The 22053-nt window shown below is 35.9% G+C and overlaps 3 protein-coding genes across 3 annotated transcripts; 1 reads left to right on the top strand and 2 right to left on the bottom strand.

The window, feature by feature from the left end:
* Window positions 1–4461: 4461 nt before the first annotated feature.
* Window positions 4462–8850, bottom strand: LOC146145167 (sulfotransferase 1B1-like). Its single transcript, XM_083390499.1, has 6 exons — window positions 8430–8850; window positions 7201–7430; window positions 6742–6883; window positions 6503–6618; window positions 6175–6346; window positions 4462–4816 (listed from the first exon to the last, which is right to left on the bottom strand). The coding sequence occupies exons 1-6, from the start codon at window positions 8653–8655 to the stop codon at window positions 4707–4709; spliced, it is 996 nt and encodes a 331-aa protein (XP_083246625.1). The 5' UTR covers window positions 8656–8850; the 3' UTR covers window positions 4462–4706.
* Window positions 8851–12245: 3395 nt separating this feature from the next.
* On the top strand, window positions 12246–14291 carry LOC146145166 (uncharacterized). The gene is made up of 4 exons (XM_083390498.1): window positions 12246–12540; window positions 12610–12727; window positions 13464–13578; window positions 13724–14291. The coding sequence occupies exons 1-4, from the start codon at window positions 12246–12248 to the stop codon at window positions 13931–13933; spliced, it is 738 nt and encodes a 245-aa protein (XP_083246624.1). The 3' UTR covers window positions 13934–14291.
* Window positions 14292–17506: 3215 nt separating this feature from the next.
* LOC146145165 (uncharacterized) lies at window positions 17507–21712 on the bottom strand. Its single transcript, XM_083390497.1, has 3 exons — window positions 21622–21712; window positions 21077–21151; window positions 17507–18671 (listed from the first exon to the last, which is right to left on the bottom strand). Exons 1-3 carry the CDS (start codon window positions 21710–21712, stop codon window positions 17947–17949), a joined length of 891 nt encoding a protein of 296 aa, XP_083246623.1. The 3' UTR covers window positions 17507–17946.
* Window positions 21713–22053: the final 341 nt, after the last annotated feature.

Genomic DNA, 22053 nt, shown 5'->3' with positions numbered 1-22053 from the left:
GCCAAAAAAGAGGACGTTCGTCTGGGCTGGAGTTAGCTGAGTGCTAGATAAATTCTTAACCCAATTCTTAGCATTACCTTGATTGACAGGTCTATTTCTTGGGTCCACTTTTAGTTTTGGAACTTGTCGTCATGTTGTTTTCTATCTTTTTGATAGAGATTTTCCCGATTTATTTTCGCGTAATTAATACAACTTTGCAATGTATCCTGTGAAACAGAGTTAGAGAGGTCATTAAACAAATTTATAGACCTTTAGCAGATTTCAAATAAAAAAAAATTCCTATTAAATACGAACTTATACTAGCGGGATTTACGCAGAATTTTCGTTCCAATTATTACGTAATTCGACAGAAAAACTGTTAAACATTTTGAAATTGTTGCATTTCAATTTCGCAATTAAGATCATTTTGCATACTGCATGTTATATGATTTTCCTAAATGATTTTCACGAGGAAAAAAGTGTTTGAAATAGTGAGATTTTTTTGCTAAATTCCTTTCAGTTAAATTCCAAACAAATGGTCTACGTTTTGCCGAAAACCTTTATCAACCTATACACAACGAAGATTCGCCTCATAAGAGTGTGCGAATTGATGCGGGCAAATATTCGACAAAAGACTGCTCCAAATTACAATTAACCTCTAAAATAACTACCTCCATATCTACGCCCAACGGGTGATCGACATGGGAACGGCGCGAAGAAATAGCCGGCAGGAATTCCACTCACGTGATCTGTTATGTGGTCGGTTTGGGGGCGACCCATGTGGCGCTCGTCTGCCTCCAGTGTCCGACGCCTGACAATTGGCACGGGTGTGAAGCCACCTAAACATTCGAATTATCAAAAAAAGTGCAGAATCAGAATGAAGCTTTGCCCAATGATTACGAAGATGTATTGCAAGTCATAATTTGAAAATAAACTCCCAATTATTTAAATCAAGGGTCGGCAACCTTTTTATCACAAGGACCAGTTAGGAAGTGTAATGCTTACAGGAGGGCCGCACATCAAATAAACACTGATTCATATTTTCAGCTTTTACTAGAAAAACTAATGAGCTACTAGCTGCAACTACGGCAGTTTTGTTTGTGCTGTCTACTTGTGGATTCGGAAATAACTTTTCCTACAATTCCAATGACGCCTTTCTCGTACGGATCGGCTCAGTACTATTTAATTAACAGCCTTAATTTGAATTCAGCTGTTAAACATAACATATCAGTCAATATGCGTGACAAAGGTCTGTTACACCTTGGCCGTATACTTGACAAGTGTAATTGTTGCAAAACATTTATCAGAACAACGTGACACAAGTAAAACTTTATGAATGAAGATTGCTTTGTAATAGATGCTTCCCATTCTAGTTCAACTGCATCAGTGTAGCGGTGTAGCCTATGGGTTACATCGCAGTGTTGTAAACAAGTCATTTTAAAATGACTTAAGTCCCAGTCAAGTTATTTGTAAAATAACTTAAGTCCAAGTCAAGTTTTTTTGAATAAATAACAAGTCAAGTCCCAGTCCAAGTCATCAGTTGCGCAAGTCAAGTCCCAGTCAAGTCATAATAAGAGCAAGTCAACTTCAAGTCATGTCCCATTAAAATAAAACGTTAAACTTTATTAGAATTTTTAAACTCGCATGAATATGAACAACAACTGAACTAAAAAATAAGGAAAACGGAAAATAAAGCAAGTAATTTGTTTTTCGTGCAAAAATTTGGACAAATAGCTCAATTTTATAAATAAAATACTTAAAGAAATGCTTTATTTCAACCCAAGTCATTTGTTCAAACTAAAGTCAAGTCAAGTCATCTGTCCGAAAGACTTAAGTCAAGTCAAGTAATTTTTCCCAAATGACCTAAGTCAAGTCAAGTCATTTAAAAACAGTGACTTAAGTAAAGTCATTGACTTAAGTCATTACAACTCTGTTACATCGCAAACAGGAAACTGATAGAGTAAAAGTTCCAACATGGTGCACACCACACTTAGGCTATAACCTTATTTAGGGAAAAATAGCTGGAAGAATTTTTTATTTTTTTATTAATAAAATAAATAGCGAAAAAACGAACAAGAAAAACAAATCAAAATAGTAAAGCTCTCAAGCAGCTAACGACCATTTACTTTTGTGTTTTGTCATACTTACTCTTTTTAAAGCCGAATATCGCTCGGAAGTTCGCACAGAAGATAACATCATAAGAAAGCATAACATAGTCGGGACAGCTTCGGCATATTTACATTGATAAATAACATATCGCGCGCATAAAAGGACACAATTCACAAATGTTTTGCACGGTTCATTTTTGTGCACTCCAAAGAGTAATTGCTCGCGGGAAAAAACACACGATATTTGTAGTTTAGTACTTAACCAAGCACTCACGTTTTCCCAGTATAGACACGTAACAGGACACAAATAAAACAAGTGGTACAGGGTTTCCGTTGCCTTTTTGCAAAAACTACATTGGTTAGATTCGGTTTTACCAAACGAATAAAGCGAGTCATTTGTAACAATTGCGCCCAAGTTAAACTTTATCTGAAAGCTTCTTATTTTGTTTCGATTGTTGAATTGTAGAGGTTGCGGTAAATGTTTTCCCATGGCAGACGTGCACTCCCGCAACTTAAGGTCCGGTGCCATTCTAATTCAGCTTTTGGAGGAAAGAGGATTGATGTTTGTATTTTTTCGTAAACCGATTTGGTGGAGTTATACGGCTGGACAAATACTTTTAATGTTTTGGTTCTATACGATCGGGACGTTGTTGCGCTACCCGAATCCCAGTCTTCTGGGAGACTCGATATTAATTTTATGAATTGGACAAAATCTGTGTTGTTAGAAGTAAAGTTAAATTTATTTACCAATGCGTCATATTGTAGGTATTGGCCGTTTATATTGGCATGAAAAAAACATTTGAGTGGTACTTTACTTTTTTGTTTAGCCAAAGCGGACGACTGTTTGACTTTGTATCTATGATTTCTAGGAGTTGTTTGTACGCCGTTATTGCATTGTTTGCACGCCGTTTATTGCTTTGTTTGTTCCTATGTTCCCATTAAGAAGCGCTTCCAATCTGTTACCTTGGATAAAGGGGCCTTGGATTTGTTTCCAATCCGCTTGCGCGTTTTCGTCGAGTAGTGTATAGATCCATTTTGTATGTAAGGCTAACAAGCAATTGTCTATATTGATCATGCCTGTCCCCCAATTTGCAATACTCGCACTCAAAGTCTCTCTTTTCACCCTCTCCCATTTGGACCCCAATAAATAGTAAAGAGGATTCGTTTAACTTTAGAGATAAAGCATTTTGGTACACTAACCGGGACAACACTGATTTTAAAGGTTAAAATTGGGATCATGAGGCTCTTAATAACTGTTGTTTTTTCCGAGTAGCGAGAGACCCCTTGCGGACCAGATATTTGATACTATTTGAATTTATTTCAGAAGTGGTGTGAAGTTTTTTTCAATTAGATCGGCGTTGTTACTCGGGCTAGTGGGAATTTCAACGCCTAAGTATTTGTTAGTGCCTGATTGCCATAGAAGACCACTTTGTTCCATGGGTTTGTGACTGTTTTTACGATTTGTCCCGATGAAAAACGCATTTGATTTGGACATATTTACTTTGCAGCCTGACATTTCGCCGAAGTCTTTTTATCCTAAAATTATCCTAAAGAGTTCTGTAAAATCCTGATCACTACCCGATAGAAATACTGTGGTGTCGTCAGCAAATAGGGACACTTAAAATTCCTTGCCATTTATCGTGATGCCGTTGTAAAGGCCCGAACCTGTAAATATAAGCGGTTCGCTCCACCATGATGTCACAACTTCTATTTTACAGAGTCAAGTTATGCCATGTTTGTAATTTAAAGAAAAATATGAATATTGAATAAATAAAACGTAGGCCTACGTCACGTAATAGATTAAAAGACTTACAATTTAAAGATTATTCTCTACATTTATCGAACCACATTTTGAGATTTAACTCAACTTATATTGTATAATTAATTTATGTGCAAACATTTGGATAAATAGCTCAATTTTATTAAAAAAAGACTTACAGAAAGCACTTCAATTCAACCTAAGTAATTTGCCCAAAAGACTTAAGTCAGGTCAAGTCATTTCGCCCAAATGACTTAATTCAAGTCACGTCATTTGAAAACAGTGACTTAAGTGTTAAGTAAGACTTAAGTCAGTCATTACAACACTGGTACGTACCCTTTCGTAGTTATTCACAACTTAAGCGTTTCCAGTATGTAGTCAAAAAGTTGTTTACGAAAAACTCTCGTATTCCTCGTCTATGACGTAATAATATATTCTTGGTTTGCCTTTCACAAATAACTAAGAGAATTGATGATTTATGCAGAAAGACGCAATGCCATCAGTCCCATTGATGTTGTCAGTTTTATAAATAAATAAAATTAGGTTTTATTTGTTTTTTGCTTTGTATTGAGGTCCGCGAAAAAACAAATTCACAAATAGTGGTCCGTGGTCCAAATAAGTTTGGAAAACCCTGACTTAGACAATAAACATGTCTGTAAAATATTTCGCAAACATCATAGTCTATCGGTATCACAGAAACGAAAGTTATGCTGTTAAATATGGCATGTTTATACGTACTGGCGTACTGCTTACGGTGTAAATAAATTTGGAGGTAGGCGTACCGTTATAACATAAGAAAAAATCAATGCATTCACCAGCACTGAACACCAAACAATCCTAACGCAATAAAACTACAATGCTTATTCGTAAGTAAACTTGATGTCGGTCCCCGCTAGCTTTTGTTTGACAGCTGCATCCATGGCTTCGGATTGTGCAACTGTGAAGTGATTCTTCCAATCACCAATTACACCTGCGTTCAAATAATATGCACACGTATTAGTACGAAACGTTATGTTTAGATCAGGGGTGTCCAACAAGCGGCACGCGTGCCAAAAATGACTTTATGAATAATTACGTCATAAAACAGTGACAGTATGACGTCATAGAATGGTGATTGCAAGAATTGATAAAAAAAAATAATCAGAAACAGCCAAATACGTCCAGCAAAAGCGACCACGTGCGTCGTCAACAATCCTGTCAGGCGCCAGCTGCGAAACACGCTAACTTCAGGCAAAAAAAATTTTGTAGAATGCCCACTTGCTAATCAGTCAACCTAACCCCTGCGCAAGGATGACACGCAAAATCGTGAAGCGTTCCGTAAAAAAATAACGAAAAAGAACAACTTCCAGCGTTTACGGTCGACCAAACAAAAGACGAAAAACGGCGTTTTGCACTCGATTTTGGTTTCGCATTAGATTAAGACGCGTCACTCAATTACTTTAAAAAGCACGCCGCTTCGAACAGTTTTTTAAACCATGACAAAAACGAACAAAAAACGATAATATCACTTACAAAAAGAGGGTAAGAACTCCCGCCCCCTGGACACGCCCTTGGGGGCAATGGATGATGTAAAATATTTTTAACCTTCATATACATATTACACTTATAAATAGTACTAATAATCGCATTTTGAAATTCCAGGGGGGGCAAGTGCCCCCCTTGCCCCCCCGTGCGGGCGCCCATGCTCGCGACCTAATAAAAAATAGCACGCAAGCCCTCAAAAAAACACTAAAATTGTTATTTAGCCAATTGCCAAAAAAGCTCAATTTTTTATTCAGCCAATTGTCAGAAAATACTAAGTTTGTTATACAGCCAATTTGTTTGTTCACAATATACCATTGTTTGTTCACAATATACCATTGTTTGTTCACAATATACCATTATTTGTTCAAAAACAATCGCGGCAATCACGACAACCAACAATGACTTTTGATATAGTAATATTATACTGTGTGGCTAGCATTCACATAATATTATATAGCTTGGTGTGAAGAAACAAAAGTCAGCTCACCGAGATACACTTTGATGTAGTGATGCGCATTTCTACTAGACAGTTTTTTTTTTCAAGTTTAAATAAAAGTTCTTATTTTTGGTAAAATAAGCGCTTTTATGATTAAAAAGAACTGGTTCGGTTACGAAACTTTGGCACGGGAAGAAGTTATAAGATAAAAATTGGCACACCAGCATGTTTGAGTTGGACACCCCTGGTTTAGATTAACTTTTATTAGTTTTGCCACATGGTTGGTTTTGTCCTATATCTAAGTCTATCCACGTAATGAAACCATAAATGTATTAACATAGCCTACAGTGCTAAAATCACGAAATAACCTTTATTAAGAACTCCGATGTCTGCTCGATACTCGGCTGAAACGTTTTCTTTGTTATCTGATGCTTTTTGCATCGCTTTGAACCCGCATTTTGTCGCGATACTGTTCACTTCACTGTCCGTCAATTCAACTTCGAGAAACTTAGCAAGTTTTCTTACTTCTGTGGGTAGATCCTACAACAATAGTACACAAACAAAAAATGTTGAAGTGAAGTCAATCTTATTCTAAGCATGTTTTTAATGGTAAATTAATTTTAGTTTACCTGCCTAAATTCAACACCTATAATAAATTATTTAAGTTAAATTTATAGCATTGATGATGTAAAATACCTTTTTCATGTCTTCATAGCAGACGACATACACATTTTCGTTATTTTGATGCGAATACCAGCTTATGAGATGGTCCAGGTACCATTCGCCTTCAGGCAAGCCTATTGGTTGCTTTCCTAAATGTTAAAAAAACAAGCTTACGGACAAGTTCGTCATATAACACTTATACACACATTCGATAAGAGCCGGTAAAACTTGTAAAAATATATATTAACTAATATTGTTTTAAATCCACCTACCTGATGTGTAGTTTTCCAAGAATTTTTCCCAATCGCATTGGAAGAGTTCCCGATTTGGTTCCAAATGTAGATAAGGTAGTTTCTTTGAAAAGTTGAACCACGACAAAGTCTGATCTTTTGGATTTCGAATCACGTTGACAAACTAAAAAAAAACATTTTTACTCATAACATTTCTGAAAAATAGAAAAAAGGTGAAGAAAGAGTGGATTGTTACGATTTAAAAAAGTTTATTATTAAAAACTGGCAAATCGCCATTCAAATATTTACCATATATCACATCGTTGTTACGTATTCCTTAGGCCTTAAGTTATTTTGAAACCATAAGTAAATTATATTATAACGTTAAGTAAAGGAACAGAAACCATTTGGATAGAATAATTGTCGATTGTACTTAAATTAACTTACTTTCGCACCAGCCTTGGTGTAAGCATCCACGTTTATTATGGTGGAGTATTTTTATTCGCACTTCAGGCAATTAAACCGATTCCGTCGAGCTTTGAAATACGAGTCTGACTCCGACTCCGCATCCCTGGTCATAACATGGTATATATTATATAAAAAAGGGTTTTCCTTACGAGTTCCACCCTCGAAAAACAGCAGTGGCAAGGGAGTGCTTCGAACCAGATTACTAAGCTCTTCGTTTCTGCCGTAAATTATCTGATGAACGATTTCAGTAGTCCAATTGGTACCTGTCATAAATTGGAAGAACATGCGGGTAATTGTAAGTTATGCTTGGCGATTTCACACATTTACCAGTAACAGGGGCAGACCCAGGGACATCATTTTTTTTCTAAATTTGATTACTTAATAAAAAAATAGATGTGTGTTTGCAAGGATACAAATTGCTTTGCGCTATTTTTCGGGTTCTGAAAGAATGTTTTCAGCATTTTTTTGTAGCCTCGAAACACCAAAACAAAAATCTGGGTTTTGTCTCCTAACATTATATGTGCCCAAATTAAACTTTTGTTGATGTATTTATAACGTTAACCTTTAAGATACTGTTTGAATTTCGTATTTTACTAAAAACTTGGCCTATAAGTACTATATTCTGTGAATGGTTTGACCTTACAATATTGTTTTTTGTGTAATTCATTTAAAGTGCTTTAATGCAAATATGTATTTATTTCCACCAATTGTTTAATGGGTTAAGGGACACAATGTTTGCCACTAAAACATGATCCAAACCGAACCTGTTACCACGTTTGTGTCATTACCCGACATGCTGGTTTAACAGGACATATGCTAAGTTTCTACATAACGTCATGCAAGAAGCGGCTGTAGCGGCGCTTTGCACATGCACATCGTTCAGACAAATTTCGGCTATTTGGCAAATTCGAACAGGAAGTGCCGTTAAACTTCTATTAGAAAGCACACGAGGTTTATAGGAATGTAATAATTTATAAAAATGGAACCGTTTTAGGACCGTTATTACAATTAGGGACAATACAATCACACGCTCTTAGCTTTTATATGTATTGCAATCAATTACATATTTTGTAATCTACAATATACATTAAATGTATCAACAGAGTGAAAAATTGTATTAAGTGTTATGAATATAATTTGGTAAGGTTACAATGAGTTACTAAATTGTTTAATGGCGTAAGGAAAGCCATTTGTAAAATTCGCTTACTACACAGGCAAAATGAGCCAACTGTTAATAATTGTAAGGCCTAAAATTAAATTACCGGTGCGCGGAAAAGAGGCTATAAAAACATCGCCCTTTCTGGGAAGCCATTTGTCGTAACCGAATTCCACGACATCCGACGGGAAAGATGGTTGCAGTCGATGACCTTTGTATTCTTTCACCTCGGCCACCTTCAGGTTGGCGAAAGCGCCAGCAAAATTAAAACTCGTCATTTCATCGAATATTTCGCGGACACTTTCTGGCATGCTTTTCGCTAACTTTTCCATGTTTTTGGCAGAAATTATATAACTATTGTCTGCGAATGCTTTGATCTGAAAAGCAGTTAAAATATGCACAAAGCTTTGCTTACCGGCTTTTCCTAACCAATGTCAAACATGCACAAGTTGCTTTATTTACAAAATGCTTAGCGATCTTAACAATTTCATCAACATGAAGAAAACATTAGCACTTTTTCGTCTACAAATCGAACACCTACATTGCCACACAAGGGACTGCTTAATCATAATAGCAGTGGCTTGGCACCACGCTTTATAAAATGGATAGCATAATATGCAGCGAGCACTGCACCTTATTAGGCGGCGTTTTTTCTTGTTGATCGAATTACGTCATTCACTCGCTATACAAATTACGAAGTCACGTGTGGTCAAGAGAGCCGGTCTAGCGACGTAAACAACCGAAGCCAATGTGGCAATTCGACATCAGACTGTCTTTTGTCAGTCCAAAACTGCTTTAGTCCAAGCAACAAACTAACGAAGCAATTTTTTTATACCAGTTGTTTAGTTAAAGTTGAACTGCAAACTTTATGCATTGACCTATAAGGACTGCTGTGAATTAAAAAATAGCTAAATGTTGTTTATCAATACCGGTATGTTATTGTGTTGATGTTCGATCGGCCGTATACAAGTAAAAACATGTAGCAAATTCACGCTTTTAATTTTCAGGTGTGCTATAAATAAGGTGGGGGATCGCCTGATCGCGTTTAAGCGTTGTATTGCTTTCTTGTATAGATACTAATTACAGATGCGTTTCATCATATCGTACAGCAAAGTACCGCGACGTTTCTCTTGTTAGTCTAGTTAGCCTGAAGCACCAAATAAAGCGCTGAGCAGGGCTGATCTGCATCCGACAACACACCGGGGCTTTTTTTCGAAATCGAAGTCGTGATGTCATTCATTTGATACATGTCTTTAATCGGCAGTTCGAAAGCGGCGGTACATTCCTCTTACTGTGTAATATTATTGCATCGAATGGCGCAATTGAGAAACTAAATTGAAAGAAATAACGTAAAAAATATACCCACTCATTCTAAATGGTTCAGATACACATTAAGATTCCAGGTCCGATAGTCTTTCAATCAAATGGTTGATTAGCCAAATCAATTTTGGCTAATAACCTGAGCGTATCGCACAACCACTACAACTTTCTGATCTTGTTAGACCGATTTGTATAGTTGAAAATTATAGTGACGCTAAAATAAATAGGTAGATAAGTCGTTCTTGAAGATTTTTTTGCTTTATCTACACTAGTTGAATTGCCTTCTATCAGTGATTTTAAAGTATAACTATTAAAGGCGTTATATATTGTATTGCTTTGGAATCCGTTATCGTTCTTGAAGTTTTATTTAAAAACGAATATGACAAAAAACAACTATAAACAGAAGATTATATGACCATTTCCAAATGCTGTAAGAAAATTTTCTCTGTCGTTAAATGCAAAGGTGTCAACTGAATGTTTATACACTTTTTGTTATGTACGTAATATCGTTATCCCGAGGCGGACTATACGATGTCCATACGTGGGATTAAAGAAACGTACTAAAAACATGTATTTTTTCAAATATATATCATCCCATCCCCTACATCTTTAAACTTCACCATACGTCATCTGATGTTCAGATATATTTGTATTTTACGCAATCAGTAATTTGTGGGTGGAGAAAAGTTACCAAACATTTTTGTTTGGTTTTTATTTCATTGACACAATATATTCCTTTTAATTTTAGTTAGAGGCTAGCGTATTTTACTGTTAAATTTGGTTTTGTGGGTAAGGCCAATATTTTTTGGGGTAACGTTAATATTTTCGTTAAAGCAAGAGCATTTTTTTGTTTATAAGCAAGAGCATCTTCTTTATTCTTTATTCTTTGTGAGGCAACTAAAAATTTGTAAGTAAATTTTCATTCCAATGTTTTTGTCCTGCAATATTTCATTGTTTACATCGATTAGTTTTCGGTGGTCGTTTATCCCGACGCATGTTAGAGTTACCCTTTTGTTTCGCCCGTGCTTTTAATGCACATAAAACACATTCGAAGGTGCAACGTTGAAAGACCACTACCCTGGCTGCTAATACTTCTTTATGGTCACAAAATAAGGTAAGTCACAAAACAAATATAGTTTCGATTAATTTTATTTTAACTTACGTTGTGAAAAAGGCAAAACAAAGCATTTTGGGGTCTCTAGTCTCTTGCCTCTCTGGTTCCGTCCCTGGTCAACAGTCATGTAGTTTTGTAAATATTGCAATTGCTATCGAGTGCGTTAAGCTTTTTTCAACTAACAGGTGAATTAAAAACGATATATGTTATTTTTGAGCCAGATTTGTTTCGTTTGTTTTTTTCACTTACTACAGTTAATTGCTATAAGCTGTAAATGGATATTTATTACGACCCAGAAAGCCCTAATACGACCAGAAAGGACCTGGTAACGATCACCCGAATGACTATAATATGATTCCTCTGAGATGTATAAGTTTGTCGATCTTCAACGATGTAATGTTTGAAGTCATTTTAATCAGGTAAATCGTAAATCATCCCGTCTGCCCATATAAAGGGCGATAACGCCCACATTTAGAACCACTGTCCTAAATCACAGATTTTTAAATGACAAAAAATACCGCACAGTTTAAATTGTCAAATTAAGAGGACACACTCAAATTTGACAAGAAAATTTGCACTGATTGATTTATCCCCTATAAGGCGCCTTTTTTGTATATATATTCACAATGTGACATCGGTATTGTGTCGTACAATTTGTAAACACTTTTGCAACGTGCTTAACTGTTAGCTTAAACGCTTCGATGTTTGTGTTTAGCTTATGGCGGTTAAGCTTGGTTTCAAAATTGGAAGTTTTACACCTCAACGAGATTTACAAACAATTATGTACGGTACGTGTGTGTAAAATAAATTACACTACAATTAGATCGGTGATTAATAATAATTGTTATAATATCTTGGTGTGGGACTATATAAAAATAATACTTTTTAAATTTATATCAGGGTGTTTGGTGCTTTTTCTAAGTGCCCTGCTGTGGAGGTATTTAAAAATATGACAGTTAATAGTTGTCTCACGTTATATTGCTTTATTGGCAAAATATTTCGTATTAACATATTTAAAAAGTATGATATTAGTACCACGCTGCAGGAATTATAGCACGGAAGCGTCAACTAACGCCCGAGGATATAAATAATTCAGCTCTGCTTATTAAACTATTTCACCTGAGGTATAAACCTAAAATGCAATATTATGCCCTTGTGCATTGCGTTTCAGCCATTTGCGTCGCGACTCAAAATTTGGATGCCGTTTGACCTGGTTAGATTTATTTTTGATTCTGAGCAAGATTTCTTCAATACGTAAGAAATTGCCTAAGAAATTGAGGTCGCCAAATCCTCGCTGCCATCCATCGGTTTAGTTTTGGAGTCGTCGCGAAAAAGGTTGAGAAACACTGCCTAATAGAATGGAACACGTTTTATTTTTAGGGCTGAGGCCAGTTTTATGTTTTGTTGTAGAATGGATTTTAGCAACCAAATTGTTGTATATTTTAAATTAAAAATCTTATTTTAGAGCCAAGACGTAGGAAGTTAAAAATGTCATCGGACTCAAAAACCCTAAACAAAGCGGTAAACGCTTTTTATCTAGTTCGAAGAGATGGTTATGATGGAACTAAAAATACCAAAGATTTTGACCATGCAGCCTTAAAAGTTTATCAAGCGATCGTGCAATGTGGTAACTCCCAAGACGCAGTTTGTGGCTATGGAGCAGTTGCGTCCGATTTCGATCACATGTACATAGAATACAACAGCGTTGCAGTATACGGTGCGGAATTGTGTGTAAAATACTTGCAAGACTCACAACATTCTGCTATGTTGGACATCGCAGCAGGTAACGCATTTTAAGGGTTCGGCTGTATTATAAACGGTATTATATTAATTGGAGTGTCTGCTGTTTTAGGCACTGGGGCACTGGCACACCATCTACGATCAACAGGTAAATTCACAGGAAAGTTGGATATCCTGGACGGTAGCATGGACATGCTTTACCAAGCTAGCAAGAAAAATCTTAGATGCAGGTAAGTTAGAGGTCAGCAGGGCACGATTAAGGTTTTATTGAACATGAAGCTATAATTCTACTAGTCTGGTGGAAGGCCTACTAGCTTCAATTAAAAAATTGTCGAGCGAACCGCGGTGTGCAATTATGCAAATTAAGTTAAACGTTTGTTTGGTTGAGTCGACCAAAACATTTATTTTATAGAATAAGTCTGACATAAAGCGATTTGCAATATTGAATGCACAGGTAAATAGCTTTACCCAACAAACGTGAAGCGCATAAAGTTATCTTTAGAGTTTTTATTTCATAAAATAAATTTGAATAGGTGTCACCCACGATGCAGTGGACATATTGTAAAGAACTTATTATGATATGTGGCTTTAACACCATTAACTAGATAATTTGTCAGATCTAGTATTTGTAGAGAGTCTAAATTCGCATTTAGCACTCTGTAACTAAAAAAAATAGCATCATAACATTTTCGTTAACGGAACAATGGATTGGTTCTATATTTTGGGGTGAACTACCTTTTGACAGAATAAAAATTTTAACAAATATTAGGGTGGCTTCAGTGTAACTAGTATAAGATTTAAAAAATGAAAAAACGGTTTATGCCATACGTTATACAAAGGTTTTGGTTCGAATAAAATCGTTGTATAAATATCCGGTTACTAGCTAAAACTAAACTATACGATCATTAAGAGTTTATTTTTTTCTCTAATAAACTCTAGTTTAGTTTTTAAATATGATATTTCCAGATCTATAATTCAACATTTAGTTCAAGGGGACATCCCTTTGCCACAAGATTCCTATGATGTTGTGACGTGTTTCGGTTCGTTGATTCCAAGCCACATTTCGCCTTCAGGCATCAAGGTTATATTAAATATAGTAGGCTTTTTCTGTATTTATCCCATAACTAAATTTTACTTCTAATTAGTTGTTGACCACCTTGTCGGAATTTTTACTTTCTTGGACGCAGAGTGGTAAATAAATATATGTATTTGTTTGCTTTTCTTAGGGAATGTTGAAGCTCGTTAAGCCTGGGGGTTATTTGATTTTCAACGACGAAGAAAATGCTGATAGGGAGTACTACAAAGAGCTACATAGTTTCATAGGTCAACTACAAAACGACCGCAAAATGCTACTGGTGGAAAAAACAGAATTGGCAAAAATCATTTGCCAGGAGTACAAAGTTACATTCGGATTCTTAGTGTTTCAAAAACTTTAAAAATGTGGGAAATGGTAATATGCTAATAGTGACAGACAATAACTAAACCAAACTTTGCCACATGTGCACTGTACAGTGCATGAAATTATCTGGCAGCAACCTAAATACTATTGATACATTGTTGTCATTATATTGGCCATACGTTCTGTAAAATACTGTAAAAATAGTCAGTGGCGACATAAAGGTTTTAGCACTTAACCAAATAAGTAAACCAAATTGCCGACAAATAAAAAAAAAATAACAAACGTTTACACATAGGCCTTTCCAGCTTGACAAAGTTTGGAATAAACTCCGTGGTAACAATCTAAAAAAATGAACTAATCATGCTTTCCTTGTTTTCCTTATTGTGATTTTTTAGTAACTCAAACCATACATTTGTTGTTCTATAAACTGTAGCACAGGGGTCGGCACCGTTTCGTATGGAGAGTGCCAGTTTATGAATAGTGTTAATATATCAACAACTCGCGTGCCAAACATTTTCTATGTTTGGTTTTGCACTATGTCACCATATCCTATTCCACATAAACAATCTACAGTTATCAGTTTCGAAATTTGGTGCTGCGCATGCGCACACGTCGGACGCGGATAGTTATACCTATAATCTTAATCGAGTCCCGAGTCCGACTCCACAGCCCTACTGTGACCTGACATATAATTTACGAATGATCTGACATCTAATTTACGTGGCTTGGTAGACGCCATTAAACCTATTTCCATAAGTTAATTTCTGTAAAGATACCCCAACCCTGCTGATAAAAGCGAACTGAACACAATGCTGTGCCCGCTTTTTTTAAATATACTTCGACCCTTTTTCAGATGATACTAAGTGTTAACTATCAGTTTCGCTTTTAGCTTCTCAGTCGCAAATAAACACACGTGCTTACTTTTAACGTAGAATGCCCTTCTTCAAAGCAATAAACATCACGCCAAATTTAGGGCAGTGTGACGTAATACGAACGGTTAGTCGTAAACAACAAGTTCAAGGCCCACAAAAAATAATGCTAAATACAAGAGTTAAGACAGTAATTTGTGACACGAATTGGAAATGTATAACTACTTAATTAGCGTTAGTGTTAGTGATGTAATAATAATGATGTAGTAGTGGTAAAATGGTTGCACTTTCTTAAGGTGATATAACGTGCGCGTGCGCGTTAAACCATTTGGCGTGCCCTAAAAAATCATCTCGCGTGCCAGGGGTTGCCGACCCTGCTATAGCAGCTAGGTTAATATAAAAATAATCGTTAAATTACAATTTTGGGATTCTGTAAAACGAGAAGTGTAGCATGTCATAGGACTTTTTCAAATATTTAAACAAAACATGTAAACATTTGGACATACCCCACCCTTTATACACAAAAAGAGTGACTCTGATTTTATACATTGCTACATGCAATATCACCATTGCATTTAGGATGTAGAAAACGCATTTGATCATCTTATTTAAACCAAAACAGGGTTATTATGGGGGTGACACACCTAAAACGATAATAAACACATAGACAAGAACCGTATGTAAGGCAGTCGAAAGCAAAACGAGTTATACTGTCTAATCCAGTGGCTCTCAAAGTTTTTTTCATATTCCTCCCTTACAAGCCCAAAACTGTCAATTCCTCCTCATCAAAAAACAGACTCATCTACGCCCAAACCAAGACTTGTTACATAATCTGGTTGCGCTATTCGTCTAAAAGTTTAGTTTGTTTGAACATATAACGTAAGGTATTAATTTTATGCCTATGTAAAAATGCCTGATTTGGTGTATATTTCCTAAATGGCTGTAACTGAAAAAACAAAAGACTTAGATTGTGGCCTAAGACTCTTTACAATAGCAATCGATACAGTGAAATAAGCTTTTTATTGCATATAACCGATTAAATAACTTCCGTTTTATCCATTTTTCACCCCAATTCCTCCTTAGAACAAATTTTCTCCTCAAATTTAAAAATACCTCCCTTAGGAAGCCAAGTGGCTACCTTTGAGAACCATTGGTCTATTTTCTAATGCAGTGGTCTCCAACCTATGGGTCGCGACCTAAACATTTTCTGGGGCCGCGCCATCACTTACCATATTTTGCTGTTTTAGTACGATTTATGTATTTCGTTTTCTTTACGGTGACGTCACACCATTAAATGTGACTGAGTACATAGCAAATATAAGCTTTTGTTTCTTCTACATAAAATAAGTGTTTTTAGCTGTTAAGACCTGCTATAGGTTACAAAGATTTCAGCAAATATTTATTTTTAGACTTCGATACAATTAAGTTACCCGACTCTATCCAATTTTGTGAGTTTACTACTCTTTCCGTTCTCAACCACATGGCTTTCTTTAACAAAATTCAGCGCAATGAGCATATTGCAAAAGGAAACATCGCTCGGAAGTAGAGCATGCCATGCGGTTATGCCTACGCAAAGTGGAGCCGCGTTTTAAAACTGGTGGACACTATGCAGGCGTAACCATCACACGAAATGCAATTTAGTGTTGAAACAAATTGAAAATTTGGTGTTTGTTCGTGTGCTAAATTCAAATTCATAATTGAAATAAAACTTTCTAAAATCACTTTGGTACACATATGTAGCCACAGTTCTCTCGAAATGTGTATAATTTACGCATAATTGCTCCTGTTACTTAGTTCCAGCATTATTATAATTCTATATTTTTTATTCCTATCTGAAAAAAATGGGGTTGCAAGGTAATTCTGTTTTGATTTTATTTAAATTGGGGTCATTTGTTAAAAAGGATGGAGACCACTGCTCTAATGCACCGAAGACGTAAAAATTAAGGTACCGGTACCGTAATCCTTTTTTCCTATTTTTCCAAATTTGCATTCCTTACAGTCTTCCCGAAAAGTCATTTAAAGTCGTTCGTCTTGGCTCGGTTGCCGATCACGATTATAGAGTACATTAAGTATTTGTATTGACATTTAGATAAGTATAATGAGGACAAAAACGGAAAGACGTATAATGACATTGCATGGATTTCGAGGGGTTGGATAGTGTCCCCGGTGTTTGGTAAATAGGTTTGACACCATCGGTATATGACAGGTGTGGCCAACCTATGGCGATTTCGCCAACGGTGGCGTAAAACATTAATAATTGTGCAATATATACCCAACTGAATAAAGATAAAGCATTGAAAAAAGTTATAATAACTGAACAACAACAACTAGAATTTATGTAACCTAAACACACGTTTAGAACAAATGTTTAGCACAACAATTTTGTTGATTGACCGTAACATATTTTTCAATGTTATTAATTTTCAGAATAGTTCATAAATTTACACGGTTTATTGCATATCGCCAAAAAACTGACCTAGAGTACATTTGCCGTGTAATTATATTAACGAATAGAGTAGACAGTACCTTTGGAATAAAAACGCAAGAAAAACTTTCGGTTACACTTTTTCGGTTACATATATATTAATAGAGAAATCAGGTGGCACTGTATAAAGACAAATTGTATTTGATTCTCGACAAGTTTTCGCACAACCGTGCTTCATCAAGTATAAATGAAAACAATTAAAATGCACGTAAAAGCACAGGCGCAAGTAAAATGCGATAAGAATGGTGACGGCACATGCTCGCAAAAGCGTGTTACGACGCAAAAATAATTATGCTACGATGCCTGCGCTTCAAGGTACGATGGGTGTAGTACAGCCTGCTATGAGGTGTAGTGTGACATAAAGCCCAAATCCCGATTGAGCCCCACATTAATGGCATCGAATATATATTAATTCCCCGTATATATATTAATGAATTCAGGATTTCGTAAAATACGGAAAAGGAATCCAGATAAATCAGGAAAAGAAACAATCCAGATAAATACGGGGAAGAAATAAAACATAAATTGACAAAACATCTAATTTACGTCGTACGAGTTTTCAAAAAAGTTATTATCAACAACAAAAGTATTTTTTGCGCAATTACAAGTTCGCTTTCAGACGTTTTCTAGCCTGTTTTTAGTCAAACGCCACATTTATATGCTAAATTATAACATTTTTGCAATAGTTTTGTATCTTTATACATTTGTAGTAGTAGATGGCTCAGTTGAATCGATTTGACTCTGCATACTTGTCTCTTTTCTGGCAAAGATGCATCGTAAAATGTCTGGCCAAGATTCGAAGGAATGTACAATGAACAAAATATTGACGCACAAATTGACATCAAAGACAGTAAGACTGACATGCCGCGTGACGTTTTTGGGAATGACCGCTGAGACAATCGCCATGGTGAGAAAATCGCTGATGCTGGTTATGATTGTTAAGAGACTGGACCGCTTCAGTATTCGCAATATTTTTCCGGCATTACTTCCTTGTAACTGAAATCTTGTCGGGTAAATGAAGAGAAATATTAGCAACAATTGTCCAATAACTACGAGTGCAAATGCCAGGTAAAGTTCCCAGAAAGTATTAGACGTACGGAATTGCTTCGCTATAACACACCCTTTACTCGAGCTGGCGTAATATGGTGACCAGGCGTACACAACGCCGAATCCCATTCCACCAAGCGCAACTATCGCCAACGTTGCCCATTTAAGGTATTTCATCCAGGTTCCGAGCTCGAATATTGCTGAAATATGTTGATAAAGATAATGCTGGCGAAACCACAGAACTAGGTATAAGCTAATCACAGAAGAGGTGTATGAAATGGCAACGCCATCAAGAGACGCCTCGCATGTTGAGTCGTTTATGTTGCTATATCCAAAGTTAAAGCTTAACTGGCCGAATAGAAGAAAGACCAAGGCTAAACACAACGCCACAACAAAAGTAATCTAGACGGCGCCGGTATTTATTTTTGATATGTTTTGTGCAGCCTGGCCACTCCATTTTTTGTTACGAAATCCATAAACAACGAAACTTATCGCAATCCAGAGCACCAAAAGCGCTGTTACGATATTGACAAGCTCAGATACGATCCATTCCGGCTGCGTAAATCGATTTATTGGTTGGTCCATTGCAGTAAATCCTATATTTGAATGCCAAGTTGTATAATATAGTCATATATAAGGCCTGAATATTTAATAAACATGATAAGAGATTATGTTTATCTATGATAGCAGAAAGATGCAAGCCATACAGGCCTAAATATTAAAAAAATTCAACAGCCTTGGTTTGTGTGCACTAAACATATTTTCCTGGGACTCTATTTGAACATTTTTTGTGTTTGAATCATTAGATAAAAAATCACAAATTATATTTTAGATTAATTATTTATAACTGGCTGCAAGATTTATGACATAGACACAAAACATAAAGAAAACAAGCTTGTTGGACACATAAAACCATTGTTTAGTTTTGAGTAAAGGTATAGCCTGTTTATTTCTGATCTTCGAAAAGCTCATCTTTATAGCAATTACTCGGTAATCGGAATCTCCAACTATTCGTGTAAAAACTGACATGTTGCTCTAACGAAGACGTCCAACTGAAACGGAAAAATTGACCGCCTGTTAAAAAGGGCTGTGTTAACGATCTCTTATCATCTGCAAGTTGTAGTCGTCACTTCCTTCTAACCAAACTGAATTTAGCCACTCCCACGTCACCTTATGACTAAACGTTTTCTCACTTACAACACCACTATAATTAATGTTTTTCTTTCAGTCATGGTGTATGGTGCAAAAATAGATGTAGGAGTAGGCCTATGTATGTAGCTTTGATAACTAAACAGTCAGAAACTTGGTCAAAATAACACTACTTCGCGGCTATTGTGAACGACGTTATACAGGCCTACGCAAATATTTTTATTACCTGTTAATTTACTTGTTTAAATTTTTAAATGATCAATGTTTTTAATATTTCTTGCCGCACTAATTAACTTGCTATCTGCCAATTTTTTAGTTTTTGAATTCGATGTTTAGTCTTAAACTATGTGTATTTCCCAATGCAATTAACGCTTCAAGCGCATTTATTTGGTAATTGATAAATTAGGTATAAATAAATGTAATAGCAAAACTAATATAACATCTTCTATATGGACGATTAAAATTGATTTATCGCAAGAGTTCATCATCATTGGTACATTAGGAGACATGGTAACCTAAAAACACCAATAAATTAAATTGAAATTTTGTTCCAAGCAATTTGTTTAAATGTAGGACCTACAACAGTTTATCACCATTACTTTAGCAAATTAATAAAATTAAAAAAAAACATCGGGTAAACTTGTGTGTTTAAAAAGCTACTGGTAACAAAACGTTTACTGCAACTATATACGATTATTTCTGTACATTTTAAAAATGTGACATCAGTTATTACTTTAACTACGATTTATTTTAGATAGAAATCGCTCTTCTGGTGTAAACGAAGTATAAACCGACGTTTCGGCAGCAGATACCAGCTGACCTCATCAGGGTTAATAATTAAAACGAGAGTGCGTTAGCCATCTTATAAACTGAGAAGTAAAAAATTGAAAAAACTGTAGATAAAAATTAATAATTCTAGACGTCGCTGAAGTATGCGATAAGCTGTGACGCGCCGGAGTCATCCGGTGCAGGACTGCGCCGTCGGACAACGAGCGACTATCAGCTATTGCGTTATAGCTACAACGACGAGTAGATTGCCGGATACCATAAATCCTTAACTTTTCCCACAATTCCAATGAAGCTTTTCTCGTACGAATCGGCTCAGTATAATTTAATTAACAGCCTTAATTCAAAACCAGTTATTAAACACAACATCTCAGTCAATATGCGTGGCAAAAGTCTGTTACACCTTGAACGTACCAGACAAGTGTATTTGTTGCAAAACAATTCTTTATCGCAACAACGTGACACAAGTAAAACTTTATGAATGAAGATTGTTTTGTAATAGATTCTTCCCATTCGAGTTCAACTGCACTAGTGTAGCGGTGTAGCCTATGGCTTACATCGCACTTCAAACAGGATGCTAATAGAGCAAAATTTTCAAAATGTTGGACACTCAAATAGCCTTATTTAGGGAAAAATAGCTGGAAGAAGGTGAAGGGCCGCACAAAACATGGAAAAAGGCCGCATGCGGCCCGCGGGCCGCACGTTGCCCGCCCCTGATTTAAATCATAGTTCAAAATTTTAGTTTGACGCAAACGGTGGTAACGATCTAACACCTCTGTAGCTCTTATGCTTAAAAGACCGACGCAGTTAAGAGGGGTTTTACATGAAAATATTAATTTCCTACTCGTAAGTGTATCGTCGTCTTCTCTCTTCGTCTTCAGAGGGAATTTGATCATTTTCTCCAAGGCAATCTCTCTCGCTGAAACGAAAGATAACCTAAACACATCGAATTCCAAATATTAAAAAAAAAACATTGAAACGTTTTACACAATTTTTCAAATTTTGATTACTTAAAAGACCATTTTTTTGATAAACTTGTGTCATGGAATTAAAAATGGCTCCGTCAATAACAAAAAAAATACTTTATGTTTTAAGTATATTAACGCTTTGTACTTGTAAATAGGAATGTAAATTACGACATATAACACTTGAAAAAATTGTTGAAAAATAACAGTTATACACAAAAACATTATATGTCTTAAACACTGTGATTTAATAATTGGTAAACAAAGTGATAAAGTTAACAGAATGAAGAAAACAACTATTACCCTTAAAATATTCCATTTTGTTACGTGGGCTGCTTGGCTTTCTTGGAACTAACGTGGGCGTTTGGCCGGGAACACGTTGCGACACCTCGTGGAAACGTTTCAGTTTCTCCCCAGCGGTTACCTCTTTCTTTCGCCCCCCCCTTGAACCGCCTTGCTCGTTTCATCATTAGTTCGGCTGTATGGTGACTGTGCAAACCCCACTCGTCCGCCATTCTAGTCTATTGCAAAATGACATAGGACGGAGTTTTAAGGCAAAAACATAATAGAAGTCATAAAAAATTCTAAAATTTCCATAAAACGCATAACTGAAAAATTTATAAGTAGCCTACGGCGTAAAACAGGAGTTCTATCCGTTTGCGGTTCACATGCAAATTAGGCTTTGGCCAATTTATTAAAAAACAAAGAGTAAACTAGTAACTCATATAGCATACTTTCCATGAAAGATCTACAAAATAATTTCGGTCTAAATTACAAATTGCGGACTCGTCCGCTTAAATACAAAGTTTTTTTCAAGTTATTTACAACGAACCTCTCTGGCCGAATGCTTTACCAT

Source organism: Ascidiella aspersa, chromosome 5, assembly GCF_963924565.1.
Source record: "Ascidiella aspersa chromosome 5, kaAscAspe10.2, whole genome shotgun sequence".
In the NCBI taxonomy this organism is placed as follows: domain Eukaryota; kingdom Metazoa; phylum Chordata; class Ascidiacea; order Phlebobranchia; family Ascidiidae; genus Ascidiella; species Ascidiella aspersa.
Note: the sequence above shows the minus strand (reverse complement) of the source record. Positions and strands in the feature narration are given on the sequence as shown.

Excerpts from the sequence above, each read along its gene's own strand:
- LOC146145166 (XM_083390498.1), top strand. The coding sequence starts at position 12,246 with ATGTCATCGGACTCAAAAACCCTAAACAAAGCGGTAAACGCTTTTTAT. Across the intron at positions 12,541-12,609 it reads TATGTTGGACATCGCAGCAG|GCACTGGGGCACTGGCACAC; the intron begins GTAACGCATTTT and ends CTGCTGTTTTAG. Across the intron at positions 12,728-13,463 it reads AAGAAAAATCTTAGATGCAG|ATCTATAATTCAACATTTAG; the intron begins GTAAGTTAGAGG and ends TGATATTTCCAG.
- LOC146145165 (XM_083390497.1), bottom strand. The coding sequence starts at position 21,712 with ATGGCGGACGAGTGGGGTTTGCACAGTCACCATACAGCCGAACTAATG. Across the intron at positions 21,152-21,621 it reads GGGGGGGGCGAAAGAAAGAG|CGAGAGAGATTGCCTTGGAG; the intron begins GTAACCGCTGGG and ends CTTTCGTTTCAG. Across the intron at positions 18,672-21,076 it reads AGACGACGATACACTTACGA|CCTTGGTCTTTCTTCTATTC; the intron begins GTAGGAAATTAA and ends CGTTGTGTTTAG.
- LOC146145167 (XM_083390499.1), bottom strand. The coding sequence starts at position 8,655 with ATGGAAAAGTTAGCGAAAAGCATGCCAGAAAGTGTCCGCGAAATATTC. Across the intron at positions 7,431-8,429 it reads AGCCTCTTTTCCGCGCACCG|GTACCAATTGGACTACTGAA; the intron begins GTAATTTAATTT and ends AATTTATGACAG. Across the intron at positions 6,347-6,502 it reads GCTATGAAGACATGAAAAAG|GATCTACCCACAGAAGTAAG; the intron begins GTATTTTACATC and ends CTATTGTTGTAG.